The sequence below is a fragment of the Plodia interpunctella genome, chromosome Z (assembly GCF_027563975.2).
Source record: "Plodia interpunctella isolate USDA-ARS_2022_Savannah chromosome Z, ilPloInte3.2, whole genome shotgun sequence".
NCBI lineage: Eukaryota > Metazoa > Arthropoda > Insecta > Lepidoptera > Pyralidae > Plodia > Plodia interpunctella.
The window spans coordinates 12,356,819-12,378,141 of NC_071324.2; the positions used below are offsets into that span (position 1 = coordinate 12,356,819).

Genomic DNA, 21,323 nt, shown 5'->3' on the forward strand with positions numbered 1-21,323 from the left:
GTGTTTTCGTAACGTAAGTACATTATAACAGATCGATTCTGGGAAGTGCTCCCGACTCCGGTGTCTCCTCTTGTACCTGATTGTGTAATACACTCACCAATTATTTCGGCGTGACTCAATTCAGTGGTTTCCGCTGAATCGCTGTTTCGTGTATATACCAAATCAAATAATCTTTATAGTGCACCACAGGAACGTTCGTCCACAATGACGAGCACAAGCGATCGTTGATCTTGAAGCACTTGATCTGTGCGCTAAGAAGACGTTGTTCAAAATTAGAGTTTCGAATATGCTCTAAAAATGTTTACAAATAAATACTTCAGTATATATGCCTTATGCAATAAGTTTAATTATATTATGAACTTAAATTTTTAATCATAACAAAATGATAAAGGAATGATCATATAATTATTTTAATGCCTGAAAGTTTCAACGCGCGTAATGCGGAACATGTCAACTATCTTCCAACTTTCTGCTCCTCTCATCAAAGGCAAACACCTCTTTAACCATAAGTAAATAAGGTCTAAGAATACTTGACAATTTAAAACTACTATAAAATTAATTTTGTCTGGTTTGGATCCCGCGATCTCTTGCTAAAGTGTGATATTCAATAATGTGCTCTGTTCCGTTGTCATTGATTTGTTTTTCCATTGATGTTGTCTGCGGGGTCACCACGCTTTCTTGGAGTGGGTAATAGGCGGTGCAGCTAAGTGCAGCCACTTCGCAGATTCGTGTGGCGAGGTGACATACACCTTGTCATTTGCCATTGAAAAATATAGACTTTCTTCTTAATAGGTACATCGATGTTCGTTATTTCCTCTGATGATACGAAAATGTTGAGGTACAACCACGAGGTACAATACAACCGCGAGGTACAATACAAACACGAGGTACAATACAAACACAGGGTACAAAATATCTATTTGCTAATTATTAATATGAAAATAATAATGAAATGAAAAAAAATTGGAATCGAGCGGCAATCGAACCCACGAATGCTTTCATCTCATTGTTAGTATGTCCATTTGAAATCACCCAAATCGCATAAATAAGAAAAGATTCAGAAATAAGACCTTCCCATGCATTTTTCACATAAAATTTTAATATGGCATAGATTCATTTCAAAGCTAAAAAAGTATTAGAATTTTGGGACGAGCACTTTAGCACCTTTTATAGAAAGGCTTACTTTTATAATATCGAAGTTGTAATTAGTACATATTCAAAATATACATGATGAAGCCACAAATATAAGGGCTCATAATAAAAATAATGTTATTAAATTATATTAATAAAAAGTACCTATAGGTATGTACATAAATTTCCTGTTTTAGATCGAGTACTACACATAATAATGTAAGTTTTTCCATAAAATTAGAAGATTCGCGCGGCAAGATATGTTGGAATTTATAGTGTTTATCGGAACTATATTTCTCGACGATACAGCTAGTCGAACGCCTCGACCGAAGTTCACAATTAAAGTAACTGTACTCTCTAACTCGTTAGTACGGTTAAATATTTAAATCCATGTTAAATCCAGAGTAAATCACTGACTCTGCGGCCATTTAATGCATAATACTAAGTTATTGTTGTTTATTATATATGCTAACACAATAAGTACAGTTGTACGGAGCGCGCTGTCTCCACCGACCTCCAGTTTCCAATTAAAAATAAGGTGATTATTGAGGTATTACTAAATTTTTGTTTTAAGCCACATTTTAAGCTGTTCATTTAAAATTACGTTTTCCATAATATAAAAGAGCAAAGTGAAACAGCAATACTAAATTTCCCGAAGGGATTCGTCATTGTTTTGAACCAATTTTTTTTAAATCGACATGTATCTTATAACTATAACTTATTAATCGAATCCAAAAGCGAGTGATACAATAAAATGAAAACTTGATCTTCTGAAGGAGGGGAGTTTTAAGCTTACGTGTCTGTGTAGGTACATAATATGTACGTCTGTCCGTGGCATCGTAGCTTTTTTATTTGAAATCGAGGTTGTTCTTAGAAAAATGTGTATACAGCCATTTGGAAACCGTCAGCTTTTTTATAACAGATGAGAGGATGGCAGCGACTTCTGAGGCGTTGGTATCATAAATGTTTTATAAATTTTTTATTGTTCATTCATATTGCACAATATGAAGTCTATTGTGCAATATGGATTCTTTGCAGGCACTCAAAGACGAACAAATTTTTCAACGGTTGTTAAAAAACAGTGTGGATAATTGTTTCCTTCGAAAACAATGAAAGCTACAATGACTTCCGACACACCGGAGATAACGTATTGTTTGATGATGAGATTGGAAGGCTTATCTCATAGCCCTGAGGGTCAATATCCGATAGGCTCTATGACCGTCGTATATTTAATAATTGCTAAATTAAAGAGTAGCTACACGACTTCTGTGGCGTAGTTGTCGCCACGTCTTCTCGATCTGGAGTTTCTTGAGGTCTTGCTGTCGATCAACGCGGGCAAATATCTTTATCTGTGATCACATAAATTTGTCTGCGGTCTGTGATCACATAAGTTTAAGACGTTTATCCATAAATGAGATTTATTTTCTTCGCAAAGCTACAAACTACAAGCATTTCGGAACGACCACTGCTGAAAAGAAAAAGCCGAATCGAAAAACCGAAGCTTAAAATCAGGTGTGGTTGGGTCCTTCAATTCCGATTTTTGTGGTATAGTTTCTACAATTACTATAGGAAAAATCTTATTATACTTGACTAAATATTGCCCGGGGCTTCGCTCCCGGGGGAATTTTGAGATAAAATATATAGCAATCTTGGATAATGTACCTTACTAATGCTGAAAGAATGTTTGAAATCGGTTCGGTAGTTACGGAGATTTCCCGCCTCAAACATACAAACTCACAAACGCTCTTTATAATAGGTAATAGTATAAATAAGGACCCTGGTACTTTTTTACCTTTTTGTTTGATCTATGGACAGGGATGTCTGAATATCAGCGTTATTTCAAACTATTATTGGAGATAACAGAACCTGAGACATTCCTTTATTACAAATTGTATCTCTTAAATTAAAATAAATATTATAATATATTAAACTAATGTAATACTATGTTTAGCATAAAGTGATTTTTTTTTAATTTATTTGTATGTATGTATGGGGCAGATACAAGTATTTCTTTTCTTACTCAGGACCTGCCACGATTTAAGAGGAAAAAGCACGAATGCGCTCGCTTATATTGCGTCATGAGAAAGCGCCCAGATGCGATGAATAGCGTGTTAAGTCATTTTTACGGATTTGAAAGTTATGTTATTAGTCAATGATAACACTGCGTAATCTTTATGAGAATCGTGGCTATTGACTTAGTATCTATCCACATCGAAAATCACCACAATCCTATCCTCTGTTTTAACTTAAAAATACAAACAATTCAGGCCAATTCTGCACATTGAATATAAATAAAACAAAATACTTACTAGGGGTCTTCAAACCAAAAATATGCCAGAAATATGGTTTTTGAAATTCTTGTTTATAATATTGATGTTACTGGAATATTTTTTCCAATCTATACGTGTTATCTGTTGTCGATCTAGCTTCCAACATCTACTTAGATCGTAAAGGCATTCAGCTCCGTAGCGGGCGGCGACATTCTTTCACCGTTACGAGTCCAACGCGCAGTTATATCAGGCGAAACCGGGTCGGGGCGGAGCGCCGTGGGCGATGGACGAGGCTGTGCGACGGGCTTCCGGGCCTTGCCAGCCAGGGACACTTGTCAAGGTCCAACCGTGTTATGCCGGCTCTACACTATCGCGGAAAAGTTCGCAGATTTTTGACAGATTCGGCATACATTGCTGGTTACAAAATACACAATGTTTATGCTTTCGGCGATAGTGTGATGCCGGCATTAACTTAGCCCGTGTTTCAATATTATTATAATGCGTAAGTCTGGCTGTCACGCTTTCACAGTTGAATTATTTTTGATGAAATCCGGTATGCGTATCTTTAACTAAGATCAAGAGTTCAAATATAGGATACTTTTTTTTCAAAATGTTACCCCCAGAGACCAGAGGTCAGGGTGAAAGTTTGTATGACAAACGCATCCGATACATTTTGCCTCGGGCGGAACTGCCGTAAATATTATATTATATTAAATATTATAATAAGGTCAGGTAAGAGGAACGGCTGGTTAAGATATTATCACTCGGAAACTACAAAGCCTATTTAGTGTTCCACCGTATGGCATGTATTCACATATCAATTCACTTATTGAAACAATCTATTACAACAATAATCAACAATGCAAACATCGGAGCGCGATCTTGCGATGCTTGATCTAAACTGATGTGCGCTTTGAATCATCGCAAGCAAAGACTAATGAAATTACGTCAATGACAGAGATTATAATTAAAGATGTGTCGTATAGAGGTTTCAGCAAATAACCGAATATCAAATACAAAACCGAATATAAATAAATAGCAAACCGAAATATTCGGTCGAATACATAGTGGAAGAGATGCAGAATACCGAATGACAAACGAATATTCGATATATAATCAATGTTCGCTATAGAAATCTTCACTCGTTTTACGATCTTTTCTACCTGATGGTCTAAAAACTGTCCTGACCGTGCCCGTGACCCTCGTGACCGCCAGGTCCACTGGAATCCGGATAAAATTCAAATCAGCTCGATACCGTTGCCCATCCTAATTATGCTTAATTTAATTATGTATACTGTCAGTTTATCGGGATACCCGACTGCCTAACCTGTTCAAGATCATAAATTAAAGATTTTATTCAAAAGGTTGCAGTGAGGTCAAGTAATAAAATATTTAAACTTTTTAAGTTATTACCTTAATCAGGTTTACTTTATAATGATATTTGACGACACCCCGAAGAGTTGATTTAACTCTTTGATGATTAGGAATCTATATAAAATGTGTTATTACGTCCAAGTTAAGCTTCAATCAAATTGTGTGACAGGCTTCCTAGGTATTTAACTGCCTATTTATTCATCGAAGGAATGCCAAGACAAAAAGCCTACATACAGCTTGTAAACAAACATGGTAAACTAAAATACGAATTCCTACGGTTGCAGAGTCCGAATTACTCGTCTTAACGAACACTTTCTCCACCTGGCCGTACTTTTACTTCTCAAGTTTGGTTAGGGTCGTCGACCTGCAGACGTGAACTTCAAGATCACACACAATCAAAATCCTCAGACGCACCTCTTAGGATTGTCTAACCAGATCTGAAATTGTTTTTCTACCATTCTTAAGACATTTCATTCTAAATTATTTAATTGAAAAGTTTTCAATAAAATATTGATATTTTCGAGCAATCCCTCCAAAAATACTTATTAAAAATGTCTTAGATAATTAATTTACAAAAATACTACAGTTTGGTACCCAAGCCCAACGGGAATTCGCCGGCTGATCAGCTGGCAGGGTTGTTCCAGATTCATCTCATAACCTCGCATGCTATTAAAATATAATGCATTTTATATGCACCTATATTTACACAAATCTACATATTTATCTGGTTAATCGCAATCATCTTGATGACAGAGAGAGCTTATTAGAAAAAAAAACACACCTAATCATGGAAAGTGCCAAAAAAATGGGTTAGTATCAGAAGGTAAAGACATCAGAATGGCTAAGTAATAACAAAACTCTCTATGTATTCGAGTCAGCTTTATATTCTTGACTAGATTTTGCCCGGGGCTTCGCGAATTTTGAGATAACATATAACCTATAGCAAATATGGATAACGTACCTTTCTAATGCAGAAAGAATTTTTGAAATCGGTTCTTTAGTTTCGGAGCGTTAGCGAGTTTGTATGTTTGAGGATTACCTCTTTATAATAATAGTATAGATATATAGTTATGAACGCTATTAGTTTGAATGATATACTTTAATTATCGTAATGTGAACATTCCAGTAGATTGCACAGGCCTCCTAACCAACGTAGTAGTGAAGCAACTTCCCCTGGCAATCGAGTGGGGTAACGCGATTGTTGCCCAGATAATACCTTCAAGGTAGGTATGTTATAAAAGAACAGCCAAAAGCTATATATATAAATAGTTAGCAATTAATATTCAGAGTTTTTCCGAGGTGAAATTTACCTAGCACCATCTTTATGCAAACGAAATTTCAAGAAGATTGGTTGAGTAGATAAAGCTTGAAGAGGTAACAAATCAACAAACATTTCGCATTCGCAATATTACTAGATGCCCGGCTTCGGTCGGGGTAAAACCATAATATATTATACTATAAACCTAAAGCTTCCACAGGAATCTATCTGAAGCTTCTACATGAATCTGGAAATATTGAAATATTGTTTTTAACATACGTACGATAAAGTAAAAATGCAAAAATCAAAATTCACGAATCGACATTCATTTTATTTCCATAACCCAGATATAGTTTCACTAGAGTGTTTAGTTTTTTTTTTCAAATTTTTTATCACAAGTAGTTACTGCAGATGACAGTATACAACAAAAAAGTAGGTACGACCATAGTTACAGTCACCTGTCGTCAAGGAATGGGGTCGCGACATGACTCAGTAGTCCAATGTACCCAGAATGCAAGTGAAAGTCTCAGCTTGTAGCCGAAATATACGGTATTGATTCATCAGTAATGACTTATTGTTTAAGTTTTCATTCAGAAAGTGCTGAAGTATTATTATATTTTCCGATATTAATGATTTCACAAATCGTCCGATTTCAAAAATGCCACACGTGTACATACAAATAAACACGACACAGATTTCCACGTTGCTCTCGCTTACTCTTAATAGATTTTTGTAGGAATATGTAAGTATATTTCGCGTAAATAAGGTTTTTTTTTTTATTATTTGAAGGACGTTTTAGAACACAGTTATAAAATTCTTTATCATTGGTTACCTGATCAGACACAGCCAACAATTTACTTTAAATATATTCAATTTATTATAAAAACAAGTTCATCTGTCGCGTCTGTATGAACGCGATAAACTTAAAAACCAATGGTCGGATTTTTATGCGGTCTTCATCAATAGATAGTGTGATTCCTAAGGAAGGTTTCGGTGTAATTTATTATGCTTTAACCCTAGCGAAGCCGGGCCGCGGCTATTTTACAAATGAAAAATTAAAATCTGTTGCACACAAGAAATCCTTGGACTATATCGAAAGTGGAAATGTTCATATTTCCACTTTCGACATAGTCCAAGGATATAGGAACTAATTACCAAATAGATAATATACATACGCTAAAACATGGATCTACATCTGGCAGAGCCGATAGATCAACAAAAAGTAAGAAAAGGTTCTTGTTGTATGTTGCAGCAAGATTAAAGGTTAAGATACAGATTTATAAATCACAAGTTTGAAGTTGTTAGACATATAGAAGATACGTCCAAGTGACTTCCATCTCAGTACAGTGCACGTGCACGTACCACCCAGAGGGTTGATACACTTAACTTAGTATTCAGACCGACCTCAACTGATTGAGTGTGCGACGAGGAGACCTCGCAGTGGCCGTGTCGGCAGAAATGCTCTAGAAAAATCGAGTTTGGCGTCACATCCACAGTTTTTTGCCTTGTTATAGACTGTTCTTTTAGACTAACCAGCATTTGGAATAAGAGAGAAGTCTCAATTGATTTGTCAAAAACACTGAAATGCTTGCATTATTTATATGCTGCATTGTCTTGTGTTTGGCCTATCTATGCTTGATGAAGCATGGACCGAACACAAGACAAATTGCACAATATATCTCTAAAATATTTGCACAATATATCTCTAAATTAATTTATTATCTTATGTCATGTTGTAAACCGCGGTCCATCAGAGGCAGGCCCGCTATATTCACCGGCGTTTGCATTCCACTTTTTGTATCCTTGCGCTCGCGCAGGTAAACGCATTCCAGGGAGCGGACGCCCGTATACCGCGGGCCTAGGATATCAATTTTGCTTATGTGTCAAGTGACAATGTTTATTTATAAACTAACTTTTGACCGCGGCTTCACCCGCGTTTATTTCGTGCATTCGCGAAGTTATAAGCGGACGCGCGATATCAATATCTCAGATTGTAATTCTAATTTAGATGGAATTGTTGATCTAATTTAAATGAAATAGTTTTTAGCGTGATGCGCAAATAAATATGCAGACAAAAATTTGAAAAAAAAAATTGATTTGACCTATTATATTATTTATAACATATTATTATTTACCATAAACCATAACGTTACATAAGATTTTGTTACTTTTTGATTTTTGAGATGAGAAATAAAATATAGCCAGGTTTCAGTAGTTTAAAATTAAGACAGGTGAGTTGAGTCAGTCTTTGTTTGTTACCCTACGGAAGTCAGGGCTCTGGACTTCCTCCCAAAATGAGGGGAGCCCGTCGCCTGGGGACGACGTCGTGGGAAAAAACCATTAGTTTTTGTTAGCATTAACGTAAACAGGCATAATACTTATATGTAAGTTTTCTCCATGGAATTAGTAGGTATAAAAACATTACATTATTAACAAACATTATATTATTTGAATTTAATTTTTATTATGATATTTTACTAACCATAGATATGTGTTACTAACGAATATGAATCATGGCGTGGAATTAGCAGGTACTACAAATACTTACTAAATCCATGAGTCATGGTTTAGATTCATTCATTAATTCATTACAGATTTCAACCTAAAATCTTTAACATTTATATTTTTTAATATATATTTTTTTAATTTCATGGTTCCATCGTTCGCCAAAACGATGATTTTGCCAACGTCAAGGTTGAGATTGACACGGAGTATAATATGTTATAATGATATATGAAACACGGTTCAGTGTGTAACCTAAAATATAAAAGTATATAAATATATTATACATACATACTTACATGCGGATAAAGTAAATAAAAATTATAAGTAGATATTATTATTTTGTATAAATTTTGCCAATATAATTATAAATGGGGAGAAAACTAATGTTAATAGAAATTGCATATTTACAGGTCTTGGGACATAATGGGGCAAGTCGTATAGAGATAGAAAAAAATTTGAGCATTCAAAAAATATGTGATCAGGTGTACCCTCCTCGTCTAGGCCGCATTCACATAGCGAGTTGTCTTTAATACTTATTTTAGCTAGAAATACCTACCGGGGAGCATGCATGACCTGTGCGGAGTCTAATAATAGTACAAGTGAGGTGTTTGTAGATGGAGAGGTATTTATTGCACCAGGGTTTGAGAGGAATGTCAGGTTGAATCTTTGAAAAATGTTTCGCTTTATGTGCATTATTTAACCAGAAGGAACTCCAATGCATGTATAATGTTGTTTGAGCTATTTGTTTAAGATCTCGAGGGAGGCAGATATTATATTTTTCTGAGCCCAAATGGATTGCCTGTTTTGCAAGGCTGTCTACTACTTAATATTTTTAAATGCTGTGACAGCTTCCATTTGTCACGTTGAGGTTAATGTCAACAAAAAAGGTTTTCATGTTTTCCGTATATTTAATTCATTAATAAAAAGCAGTGAGCTTAAGTCATGTCAGATGAAAATTTATTCCGGGCTTTTATGAGTAGTTTGTACTGTACACTGGACGCGCCGGTGACCTGGTTCCGAGACAACATCGTGGTCCCCAACCAACAGCAGTACCCCTGGTACCACCAGAAGTACCGGCGGGTGCCCACCATCGACCAGTGCTACGTGGACGATGCCGTGTGCGACTTCGAAGCGAACGCGCAGTTCCTTCGTGATAAAAAGGTGGATTCTGAAATACTGAACATCCTCCGCTCACGGTACGAGGACTGCATGCTCTACGAATCCCCTGATCACTTGTCGGCGTGTAAAGAGGTGCTAGAGAGGTACCAAGACGCGGAAGAGTGCTGGTTCATCAAATATGGCGACCTCGGCGCTAACGGCGACGCGAGGAAAGCCTACATGAAGCAGAAACATCGCATGATTTTCGAAAAGCGTTACGGGCAACTTTCGGACCAAACCAGAAAATAAATTTAGACTAGATTGTAGCTAATTGAATTGTATTATTAGATAACTACAGATATTTGTCGAATTAAATAATTATTAGTTATGTTTGGAAATTATTGTGTTTGAATGTATTACCTAAAATTATGAAGGCGAAAGTTTGTAATGTTTGATACTACTCCTACGCTCGAAAGGCTGCGCCATTTTTTGTGAAATTTGGTATTGAGGTAGCAGCTGTATTGAGGTACCTTGGACAACACAGGGTGCTTTTTATACCGAAACTACGCGATTGGCGCCTTATAATATAGATGTGCATACTGTATATAAACTATTGTCAATAAAACGATTTTCATTACATAGAAATACACTGGAAATAGGTGTACAGCTATTGTTTTTATCTGTCTGCAAAGAAGTCTGTCTGTTATCACAAAGGCAAAGGAATGACCTGTTTCTTATTGCCTCATCTGTTATTGTGCCTACTGTAAAACTTGAAATGAGGTAGGTAAGTATTATTAAGATATACAATCTCTCATCACTCCTCATAATATAATCCTATTACACTCGCTATGCTAATCTATTTCATAATTTTACTAATTACTTACAACATATATTTTTTAACTAGAAAGTGGTTATATCACTAGTAGGTATAGTGTTACTACAGTGCTGATAATCATAAATGTCTCATAGAGATATGATTTCTCGAAAACTGCCAAGAGACAGTACAGTAGGAAAGTTGGAAGCGAATGGTGACCCAGATATAACTAAGTACTTGTTAAGTTGACGCTCAGAGATGCTTGCTTGGTGCATCTCCGCCAGTTACAGATGCAAACAATTTTTGTTTTCATAACAGCATGTAAACAATCTTAACTTTTGTAAAATTAAGTACCTATAGGTATATTTGTCTCAAAATAAATTTGTATACTTTTTAACACGTAACTTTCAAATTTAAATATGGTATAATTATAGACGTACTTACCTTGCAACAAGAGAAATGAAAACCACAAATATATCACATCCATGTCAGTAACACAGTTCCGTCAGGACACTCGCGACGATGTATTAGTATAATGCGCTGTCATGGCGCGCGACTCTCGCGACGGACGACGTTGGACTGAAGCCGGTGGCAGCGACAGGTGCGCGCGCGCACCGCATCGCCACCCCACCACCACATGCAAGGCTAATGAAGAGCGCGAAGCGAATAGAGGTTCCAGATGTAATTTGTACACAGTTTACACGAATATAGTGTTGTTCAATAAGCCATAGGACCATATATTCAATATGAACCTCGTTTGCAACGATTGGTTTAATTCTTTTTTGCTAGTTGCTGGAAAACACAAACTAAAATTAATAGTATTGCAAAAACTTTACTTACTTCCAAAAAATATTTGAGTAATAACAAAGTAAGACATCTGCTACCTACTTACGTATTGAGTGGAGATCGGTGCCAACTATCTTTATGGTAATAAATAATACCTCATATAATTATGCTTCTCCTAAACTTGAATCCAACCTCCATTCAAGTAGCAAGCAGTAGGTAACCACAGTTATAAAACCATTGGCAGTAAGTACTACTGTTTCATTATATGAATAACTTAATACATTAGATAATATTAAAATTAGGTATAATATATACTAAGTAAATAGAATAAACCTATCATTACCTATAATAAGTTCATTCTATTTACTTAGTAACTCATGCGCGCGCGCACATTTCGAGCTTTTTTAGAACAAAATTCCAAATCAATATAAAAGCTTACATTTAAATCTATTTAAAAAGCACCTCAAGTATTTATTAACTTATAAATGTTATTATACTTTAAATAATTTCTTTGATGATAGACTCGGATAGAATTTAGGGCTAGTATACATTATAATTCTTTTTTTGTTTTGGATTTGTAGTGGATAGCATGCTCCTCTGTATTATTTATATTTGCATACCTATATTCGGTAAAACGTGTAGGTCTAATTCATTTTGACATCAATTTGTCTATTTGTACTCATGTTTTTGGCAAATAAATGTTTTCTTTCTTTCTTTCTTTCTTTCTTTCTTTCTTTCTTTCGCGTCATGAACATAAAATTTCCCTCTTCCAAGCTACAGGGTGGAAATGTCAAATTTTTTTGATAGATCTTACTAAACTAACATAGGCGCAAAGTACCTACTTACTCTCTGTCGACAATTCGACATCATGGAATCAGTAGGTAGGTACTTTGTTATGTTATGATACGTCAAAATGGCGGGATCACTATTGATTTCAAGTTTAGTTTAGACTACGATGGTACCTTAATTATATTTAGAAGAGGACGAGACCGAATGGTGTATCAATTACATACGTATGTACTTACGAAAAATGTATGGGGAAGTCGGTTTAAAACCAGAAGTGACCGCGTCGTCTTGACATTCACAAATGCACCAAAACGCCACCACTTAAGGCGAGCTATTAACCCAAAACCATAATCAGTCCAGCCTAAGTAAGGATAAGGAAAAGTGCTTCTAACATTCTTGGGACCATAACAACCGGGAAAAGCGAAATTGACCCATCGCTCCTTTATTATAAGATTCAAATTTGATAATGTGACAATTATAGTTGTTAAAGGTATCTAATAATGTTCGATTGATGCCCCTTTTACGGTTGGTATGGGACGCGTTGGAATGTAGTGATAGTACACAGGTGTCCCACACGTTCACCTGACCTTGCTGTCCTTACCGGCTCAGTTTAATTGTGGTTGTTTGTCATATCAGGGCTGTGCTTCGTACCATAAGAATTCTGGATAAGCCTATAAAAATAAAAAGGGGTCTTCATAAAGACGAAAACCTGCTTAAAAACATTTCTTTTATTATTAGTGAAAATCATTATGGATTATTAATTAAATTAGTCTTAGGTATGTACTACCGTAGTACCTACTAATTCCATGTTGAAAACTAAAGAAATCTATACAAATGACATAATTATGCTATATTAAATGAATTTATTGCGTAGATACTAGCCGCAACGAATTTTGGGATTAAAAGTACCCTGTGTTATTCCAGGTTTACTATTCTACCCGTGTACCAAATTTCGTAACAATCAGTAGATTTTGCGTGAAAGATTTACAAACATACACATACATCCTCACAAACTTTCGCATTTGTAATATTAGTAGGATGGATTCAGGAGCCATTTCCGATTTTAAAAGATAACTTGCTACGGTTAATTGTCATTAAAAATCTAATTATATTTTCCCCAAGAAGATCCCTAGATCCTTCATCAACTAGCTACAAGTGGTAAAGCGCAATGGGACATGAGCATTACCCATAATGAACTTGTAGTACTGGGGTATTATGTAATCTGTGCCTGTACTGCCTTAAGAAAAAAATATAGGGTTTCTTGATATGCAAAACTTTGTTGCTTGTGAACTACGGAACCCGTGAAGTATGTCGAGTATCACTTACATTATAATTTTCTATCATTTCAGAACGGATATAACTTTTACTTCGAGTCATATTCGGCGACACAAGCGATGTCGTGCACGTCGGGTCGCCGTGACTAAGCTTATCATAAACACTGTCTCTTTTCGCCGTGTTTAAAGCGCAGCGGTTCTCAACTTTTTTTAACTTTAAAAAAGTATAATATGTATATGTAGTAGTATAATAATGGAAACTTCAAAAATAACACACAGTAGTGTTATTTTTGAAGTTGTATAACTGTTGAATATCGTAACTGCTGAATTAAGTTCATATTCTCTTGGCAAAACTAATTAAGTCATATTTAAAAAATCTTTCGTCTAACGCGTTTTATATGTTACAAGTATGTAGATACTTTCTTTTTCCATCATCATAATATCAAGCGTGTTATTGCTAACACAGGTGTCAGATTTTATACAAGTCGCCTAAAGGCTTCTGACATGACTTTACGATTACTTACCGCCATCTAGTGGCAGGTGGTCGTATACACACTAGGGGCAAAACAGTCAACCAGTGTGCAGGTTTCCTCACGATGTTTTCCTTCACCGGAAGCAAGTGGTGGTCTATGAGACTGGTGAGACTTTATTGGTGGACGAGTCAAAAAAACGGCTATATATGAGTCAGATTGGTATACAAACTGAAATGGTACGAGTATGATACGAACCTGAGACCTTTCGATCCACAGGCGGGCGTCTTAACCATTACACCACCACCGCTTCTTTTTCCATTATTATCGAGGAGCACCACAGGAAAAATAAAACATCAAAATATAATATATTACTTTTGTATTAGTTATTTCGAATTACTTAACCGTACAAAAGGAGGTACATCGATTTATGTAGAACCTTGCATAGGCTTATCTCAAATGTTATATTGGCTTGTCGTCTTCAAGCCGCCGGACTTAACTGCGTTTGAGAGTTCAAGACAAAGTAAACTGATATTTCTTTACATTAGGACAGACTTAATTGCAAGTATAAAAACAAAAAAAAATACATATTAAGGTACCAAAACCTGGCTTGTTCTTATTCTAAATATTTTTATGGTATTTTTTTTTTGCCTTTCAATTTTCAAAAGGAAATTCTCGAGGAGTAGCGTGGAGACTGGCGTACTGTTTTTTGAATTCATGATTTATGGTATATTCAACAAGTTTACGCCACTAAGGTAACGGTTAGTGATTACATTTATTGCATTTAATACATCAAGTGGGTTTAATATTATTTGATACAGTGTAAACATAATTTACAGTCAACTGCATTTCAAAATACCCCTACATATGTAAGTACAGAGGATTTGTAATGATTTTGAATAGCTTTATGTGCTGTTGACTGTACCTGCTACAGCCGCCCCTCATTAATTTCATTGTGAAATTTTAAAGGTAGTTTTGGAGAGAGATCTACGCATCTAGATCATAAACGTAATTCAAGACAATATCAAAACTCCTGGAAGACGAAAGGTAAACTGAGTACAAAACAAACACAACTATATAACGAATCTCCGTCAAGAGTTCAGCGGTCAAGCGCATTTAGAAAACAAAAAAAAAACAACAGAAATAAAAATAATATAAGCCTTTCAGGCTCGCGAATTTATTTCCCAGAGCCACAAAATTACACAATCGTAAAAAAATAATAATCGAAAATGTATGTATATATATGTAAAAATTATTTTTTATCATCCACAGGGATAAAAGTTATTAGGGTTGAATCCGCTTCTACGTACTTAAATAACATTTGTGGCTTAATTAAACTTTTATTTTTTATTTTCTAAACATTGGATCGATAGTTATGGTAGCATAAATGGGAAGGCTTCTCCCAGCAGTGGGGCTACAAGATAAGACTAGAAAAAATAAAACTATTTTATGAATATTGTATGAGTTATATAACTTTGTGGCACTGATCTACACTATATATAGAGGTACGTAAGCGACGTGATATTCACTAAGTATGTTTTTCCTTCAGATTGTATCAAACCATAAGCTAAGTGTACTTATAGTTTCAATAAAATTTGAATCATTTATGTCAGCCAAGTCGTAAGAAGATATAATAATTTCACAATTTTATTGTTCACTAATTTATATTTCAACAAAATCACAAACTTTCATAGTTGCCGTTTCCAATACTACTTTCTTACGTGTTTAAATCGTGTGGCACATTTTTATTTGCGTCGCAGCATTTTTATTATCCACTTTGATACTACGTATTGTCGAACTGATTCTTTGACAAATATTTACAAGTCCCAGTGGAAACCAAGCCTGTATTCATGACATATATAACTTGCAACTTAGCGATACTGGTAAAAAAATATATTATTAGGTACTAACTTAGGTTTTTTTTTTAAATACGAGCGATTAGTAAGCCCACATATACGGCCCTCTAATTCTTAAATAAAAACTTAGACATAGTTTTACTAAGATTTATATTAAAAAATATATATATATATATTAAATATACAAGTGCAATGTCAATACGATAAGCTAAGTCATAAGTCGAGTGTTCTCTTTATAATTTACGAGATATTGAAAAAAAAAATGTTTGTATCTGTAAATAAACTATTAGATAGATATATGACTAAAGATTTCTATCAATATTTGCAATTGTTTTAATTACTTCACTGCACACTTCGCGTAGGTAAATTGATTGCATTGAAAACATGGTAAACAATAAACTATCCTCTTTACACAATATGCAGACTATTTATTTATCATAAGGCATGATATATAAGCACGTGTGACGGGTCGCGGCGCAAAGCGCTGCGCACGGGTTGAGTTCATTTTGACAGCGTCTCATATTTCTCGCAAATTTTACTCGGCTTAATTTACATTAAGCCAGCAACTGGATTAAAACTGGATCCGTATATAAACATGTATTAATCAAATTAAATGTGTAACGGCTTTTTGTTCAAATCCTAGGAGCCTCGCTCACTCGTTGGTTACTTCAAACTATTAGCGATGTTATATTTATTATGTAGTGGTGATCCACCAATCAGAATCAGAGGACGCTATGCGGTCTATGTACTGGGTATATAAATAGATATATATGTGGCATGTCACTCAAGTTACTAGGTATATTGCTTCCGATTTCACTGATATGAATAAGTAATCATCTTACGGGTAAACTATTATACAGTCGTATAAAAATACTTTCTGTTTAACACTCAGACGTAAACACTCAACATATATTAGGTAACTCAAAACGATTCGTTTATACATTTTTATGTCAATAACTGTACTTTAATATGGACAAAATCTCTTAGGCACATATTATTTTTTATGGGGTTATTAAATATGATATAAAGATTTTAGTCCTAGTCTCAGTTTGATTAACAAATACTTATGTATAAAAATGAAATAAAAAAAATCTTAAACCTATACTGAAAGTTTTAATAAGAAATGGAGAATTATTTATCTTGGTAAGTATTCACGTCAATATTGAATAGACTGAAGCGAGCTCTCCAATCAATGACATTTCCCATATGTGATGATTAAAAAATAAACTGAACCATAAGGACGTTCGTTGAAACTATACATTGTTCAATAATAGATAATATATATATATATATATATATATATATATATATATATAGTTAGCCCCAACCAAAGTTCGAGACTTGTGTTATGGGATACAACGATACTATGTTTTATAACACAATATATAGATAAACATGTAAGACTTAGGTCAATCTGAAAAATATCATTTTCCATCTTGACCTAACCGGGGATAGAACCCGGGACCTCCAGTGTAGTCCGGCGTGATGACCATTAGGCTACAGAGGTCGTCGTATTCGTTAAACGTGTAGCGAAAATATCTATAAATATTTATCTATTGATAATGGCATTAATCTAGGGGGGTAAGAAAGCGCTTGTTTGGTAAATATGGACAAAGCTATCTTTCTACTCGCCCGACATAGGGGCGTGTTGACAACATTCTCACTGTATATCCAAACCGAACCAGTGGCGGCCAGCGCTGGCTTTCACTGGCTTCGTCTGAATGTGTCAAACGAATTGACAATGAACATTATTTCCTATATGGGATTATTGTGTTAGCTAGAATTTATGTACTTGTTTTTGTACAATGTAAGTTATTACAAACAAATAAACTTTTTAAAATTTATCATAAACACCCAATTTAAACTATTGATCGAATAAGCGAACGCAATCTGTAACCAAACTGTTTTTTATACCTATTATACAAAATGATTACACAGAGTATAATTTTTCATAAATTATAACACGTAATACACCCACCACAATATACCCACATCATTTAATGTAAGCTTCGTGTAAAAGCTAGATCACGATTGCAGTCAACACGCTACTAATTTTGTTAACTAACCTACTCGTCCCATACAAAAAATAAATGTACATTTTATATGATAAGAAATATACAGCGCACTCGTTGGCTAAATTGGAAGCGCGTGACGTCACAGGCCGCCGAATCGAAAGTTTAATGAAGGATAATACAAGAATAAAATTTGTATTTATTGAGTTAATAATGTTTTTAAAGCAATATTTCCTCACTTTTATTCAAAAGTTGCACTAGTACGGTTAACCGAACTAACAACAGAGCTACCGCTATTAATAACCAATGTCGAAATTATTTCCGATCACTACTGAGTTCATTCTAACCTGAAAGTCGATATTTTGAGACAGATGCTTTATATTACATTGAACACTTATGTACAAAACGCCTAATTGTCAATTTCACATTGATCACTTCGTTTACACATCTTGTAAGGAGACAGTACAGCGCGATTACTAAAAATCTCGTTTAAAATTACTTTTCAGTATAATTATTTGACTCAACTAATTAAAATTACACGAGATTTTTAAGTCGTCAACTAAGTTGACGGTACGGTTATACAGAGTGGGATAGAATGAGCATTACAGTTTAAGTTTAAAGAGTAGAAAACGATTTTTTGCTATTGCAACACCAAATCGTGGTTTCTGTACTAACGTGTCGAAAGCTACGCACACTAAGTTTTTTATTCGTTTCTTACGTTGTTATTTGTGGCAACACAAATAAACTTTTCTATGACTATGTCCGAATAGAATGCTCATTGATGACCGCCCAGCGTTGTCAGCCAAGAGGACACAGCGCCCATTGTATTCTACTCTTTATAACCAGACTTGTAGCTCGTCTGATACAACCACAACTCACATACGACGGCAAAATATTTATCAATTAAAACGTGCAGCATTACAATATAAGCCACAAGGCGTTATGTTTAAATCTCTATACATTTACAGCAGCACATATAACTATACATTATAAATATGTAACTTTTGGCATATCTAGCACACCGTTTGCCCAATGAGGGGAATTGTCCGTATCCGGACGAATACGTTTTTGTGACGAACAACGGCACTGAGGCCAAATTAAACTATAAAGTAAAGCTTTATTACACATAGTGATCGATTAGTATTAAATAGAGACGCTACGTTACAATCCACGGTAATAAATGATTTTGTGATTGCATATCAAAACAAACAATCGAAATTCGTAAATATTTACATGTGAACGGTAAACTCTGAAATGTGACTGCACCTAATTTTACACGACATTTCAGGGTTTCGATGTAACATATATAAAAGTATATAAATTTATATAATAGTGAAAATAATAATGATTTTAATCTACAAACCAATACAATCGAGCCATTTCTCTATTTAAAACTAAGGATGTAAATAAAAGATTACATACAAAATGTACTACTTAATTTTAGATTAGATTTCAATAACATTAAGATATAGGCTACTATGCCAGACCGATCACAACTCTATTGCGATGGAGATAAAGTCTAGATTCATATAAAGTGTACTAATAAAAAAAGAAAAAAAATCAAGTGACATTAAAGCTTGACTGTCGATGTAGCCACCAACATAGTATCAACTAATTGCAAGTATCAAAATATTTTAATTTTGCTTCATAAGCGGATACCTTTATTTCTGTGGTGTGAAACTCAAACTCGTATCCCATCGAGTCTGGTCCTGAACGGCTACCGCGGAACATATAAACACGTATCACGCTACTAACACACGTTGCTGTATCTTTTACGTAACGTGTAAAATATGTGAGAACGTGTGGTAATGACGCGCTAGGTACGTGTTTTATGTTTCATGGTAGCACCCTAATTCGGTCAATTACCTCACTAAGTAATTTATTTACTCTTATAAGTTAAATAATAGAACGATAGACATAACTTGAACATGGAGAACATGACAATTTTTGCCATGAAGCCGAATGATTACTGTACGATAAGGTTAATGAATTAGCCGCTAGGGGCGCTAGTGTAGCAATTTTATTTCTAAAGAAAACTTCACGATTGTGTTTTTTCTTTGGAGGTTAACCTTTACCACCCCTTCGCCACTAGTTGCGAATTCACTCAGTTAGGTACTATTAAATAGGTGACATACTGAGGTGATTGCGGTTCCCGTTACATTGCGTGCTGACAACTATATGTGTCTATGAAGAGTTGTCTGAGCACGCAATGTAACTCGAACATACAAGTTTGGATTGGTGTGCTTCTGTTTGTGGTATAAGACAGTCGATTACGTGTGAAGCTCGGTTAGAAGTTTACGAGGAAGATGTTTCGGTTAATCCCCGAGTCTACCGCCGGCCGTGCGCCTTCTGTAAGGAAATAAATATGGATGACAAAATAATTGCAAAAAATAAATAAAAAACACACGACTACTACTATTACTATTATAAAGAGGTAAGCGTTTGTGACTATGTATGTTTGAGGCGGGCAATCTCCGAAACTATCGAACCGATTTAAAAAAATATTTCACCATTGGAAAGGTACTAGAAATTGCTATAGGCTACATTTAAACATAAAAATTCCCACGGGAGCGAAGCCCCGGGCAACATCTAGTAGCATATATCTTGTATATATCTTGGTTAAGTGAATAAATTAATATTGAATTGAACAATCTGTGATTCTACGTCGACCTTTACTGCTTAATCGGAGGAAATATGGCGACAGTCGCAAGGACCTTACAGCTACCAAACCTCAAAGGGCTCCCAGGTGGGAATGAACCTGGGCATGGGGGTTACGCGCAAAAATGGCTAGAGCGGTATATTGCTCAAGGTTAAGAGTACCTACTACTCTCCAATGAAAATACTGTACGTCGGCGTAAGACGTAAAGAGATGAATTAATTCAGCCGAACTGGCACGGTCTCGATAGCTCAGTGGTCAAAAGCACTGTCGCGGACAGACAGGGGCGCGGATTCAATTCCCGCTCGGTCCCAGAATTGTTTCATCTCATTATTATTTCCAAAAATATGTTAAAAATCATGTGTGACAAATATAACAAATCCATTTAAATATTGCTTAAGGTGCCTAAAAAGGACCTATTGAGAGAAGCGTCCTGGTGCCGGCGGGCGGTGCCGAGTGCACAATATAGATGTGCTACGATGTGAGTGGTACTACAATACCTAACCCAGGTGAAGGTAAATCCGTTTAGGAAATAACAACCGTTGTTGGATCACATAGCAAAAACAATGAGACTACATTTATCCAATATCTTTGACAACGAAATAAGCCACGCCCCTTTTCGTGATGCTTATACAACTTTTATCGAATCGTAGGTGTGTACAATTCCTATATACTATGGGAAGGCAGATGGGTAAGAACACTAACTACCACATCGATCCAGTTTGTTTTGCCAAATTCAAATCATTTATTCAGAAATTAGACCTTCACAGGCACTTTTTCTCATCAATCTTTATATTTATAGTTATTTCTCACTACTGGCATTTCGGAACGACCACTGCTGAGAAGAAATGCCGAAAGAAACTCATTTGAACAGTGTTGGTCCCTATCATGCCAGATCGGCTTACCATTATTGTTTCTTACAATGTTTTTTTTTTCTTTCTAATAATATATAAAAGCTAATAATACGTTGTCGACCTAAACATGCAATCACGGGATGGAAAGATTGGGAGACTGTTAAATAATGTCATTCTCT

At 35.2% G+C, this 21,323-nt stretch overlaps 3 protein-coding genes across 9 annotated transcripts in view; 1 reads left to right on the forward strand and 2 right to left on the reverse strand.

Moving 5' to 3' along the window:
• The window catches only part of LOC128682957 (uncharacterized protein), a 40,999-nt gene extending 29,956 nt beyond the window's left edge, over positions 1-11,043 (reverse strand). For both annotated transcript variants that reach the window (XM_053768044.1, XM_053768045.1), the window contains exon 1: positions 10,895-11,043. In XM_053768044.1, the coding sequence (XP_053624019.1) occupies positions 10,895-10,937 (43 nt within the window). In that variant the 5' untranslated portion in view covers positions 10,938-11,043. The remainder of the gene's footprint in view (positions 1-10,894) is intronic.
• LOC128682959 (NADH dehydrogenase [ubiquinone] 1 beta subcomplex subunit 10-like) lies at positions 9,404-10,034 on the forward strand. Its single transcript, XM_053768047.1, has one exon. The coding sequence runs from the start codon at positions 9,481-9,483 to the stop codon at positions 9,943-9,945; it is 465 nt and encodes a 154-aa protein (XP_053624022.1). The 5' UTR covers positions 9,404-9,480; the 3' UTR covers positions 9,946-10,034.
• Positions 11,044-14,128: 3,085 nt separating the features above from the next.
• Positions 14,129-21,323, reverse strand: part of LOC128683312 (F-actin-monooxygenase Mical-like) — a 48,687-nt gene continuing 41,492 nt past the window's right edge. For all 6 annotated transcript variants that reach the window (XM_053768796.1, XM_053768795.1, XM_053768798.1 and 3 more), the window contains one exon: positions 14,129-19,983. In XM_053768796.1, coding sequence (XP_053624771.1) covers positions 19,950-19,983 — 34 coding nt within the window. In that variant the 3' untranslated portion in view covers positions 14,129-19,949. The remainder of the gene's footprint in view (positions 19,984-21,323) is intronic.

Coding starts and splice junctions, on each gene's coding strand:
- LOC128682959 (XM_053768047.1), top strand. CDS start 9,481: ATGTCAGATGAAAATTTATTCCGGGCTTTTATGAGTAGTTTGTACTGT.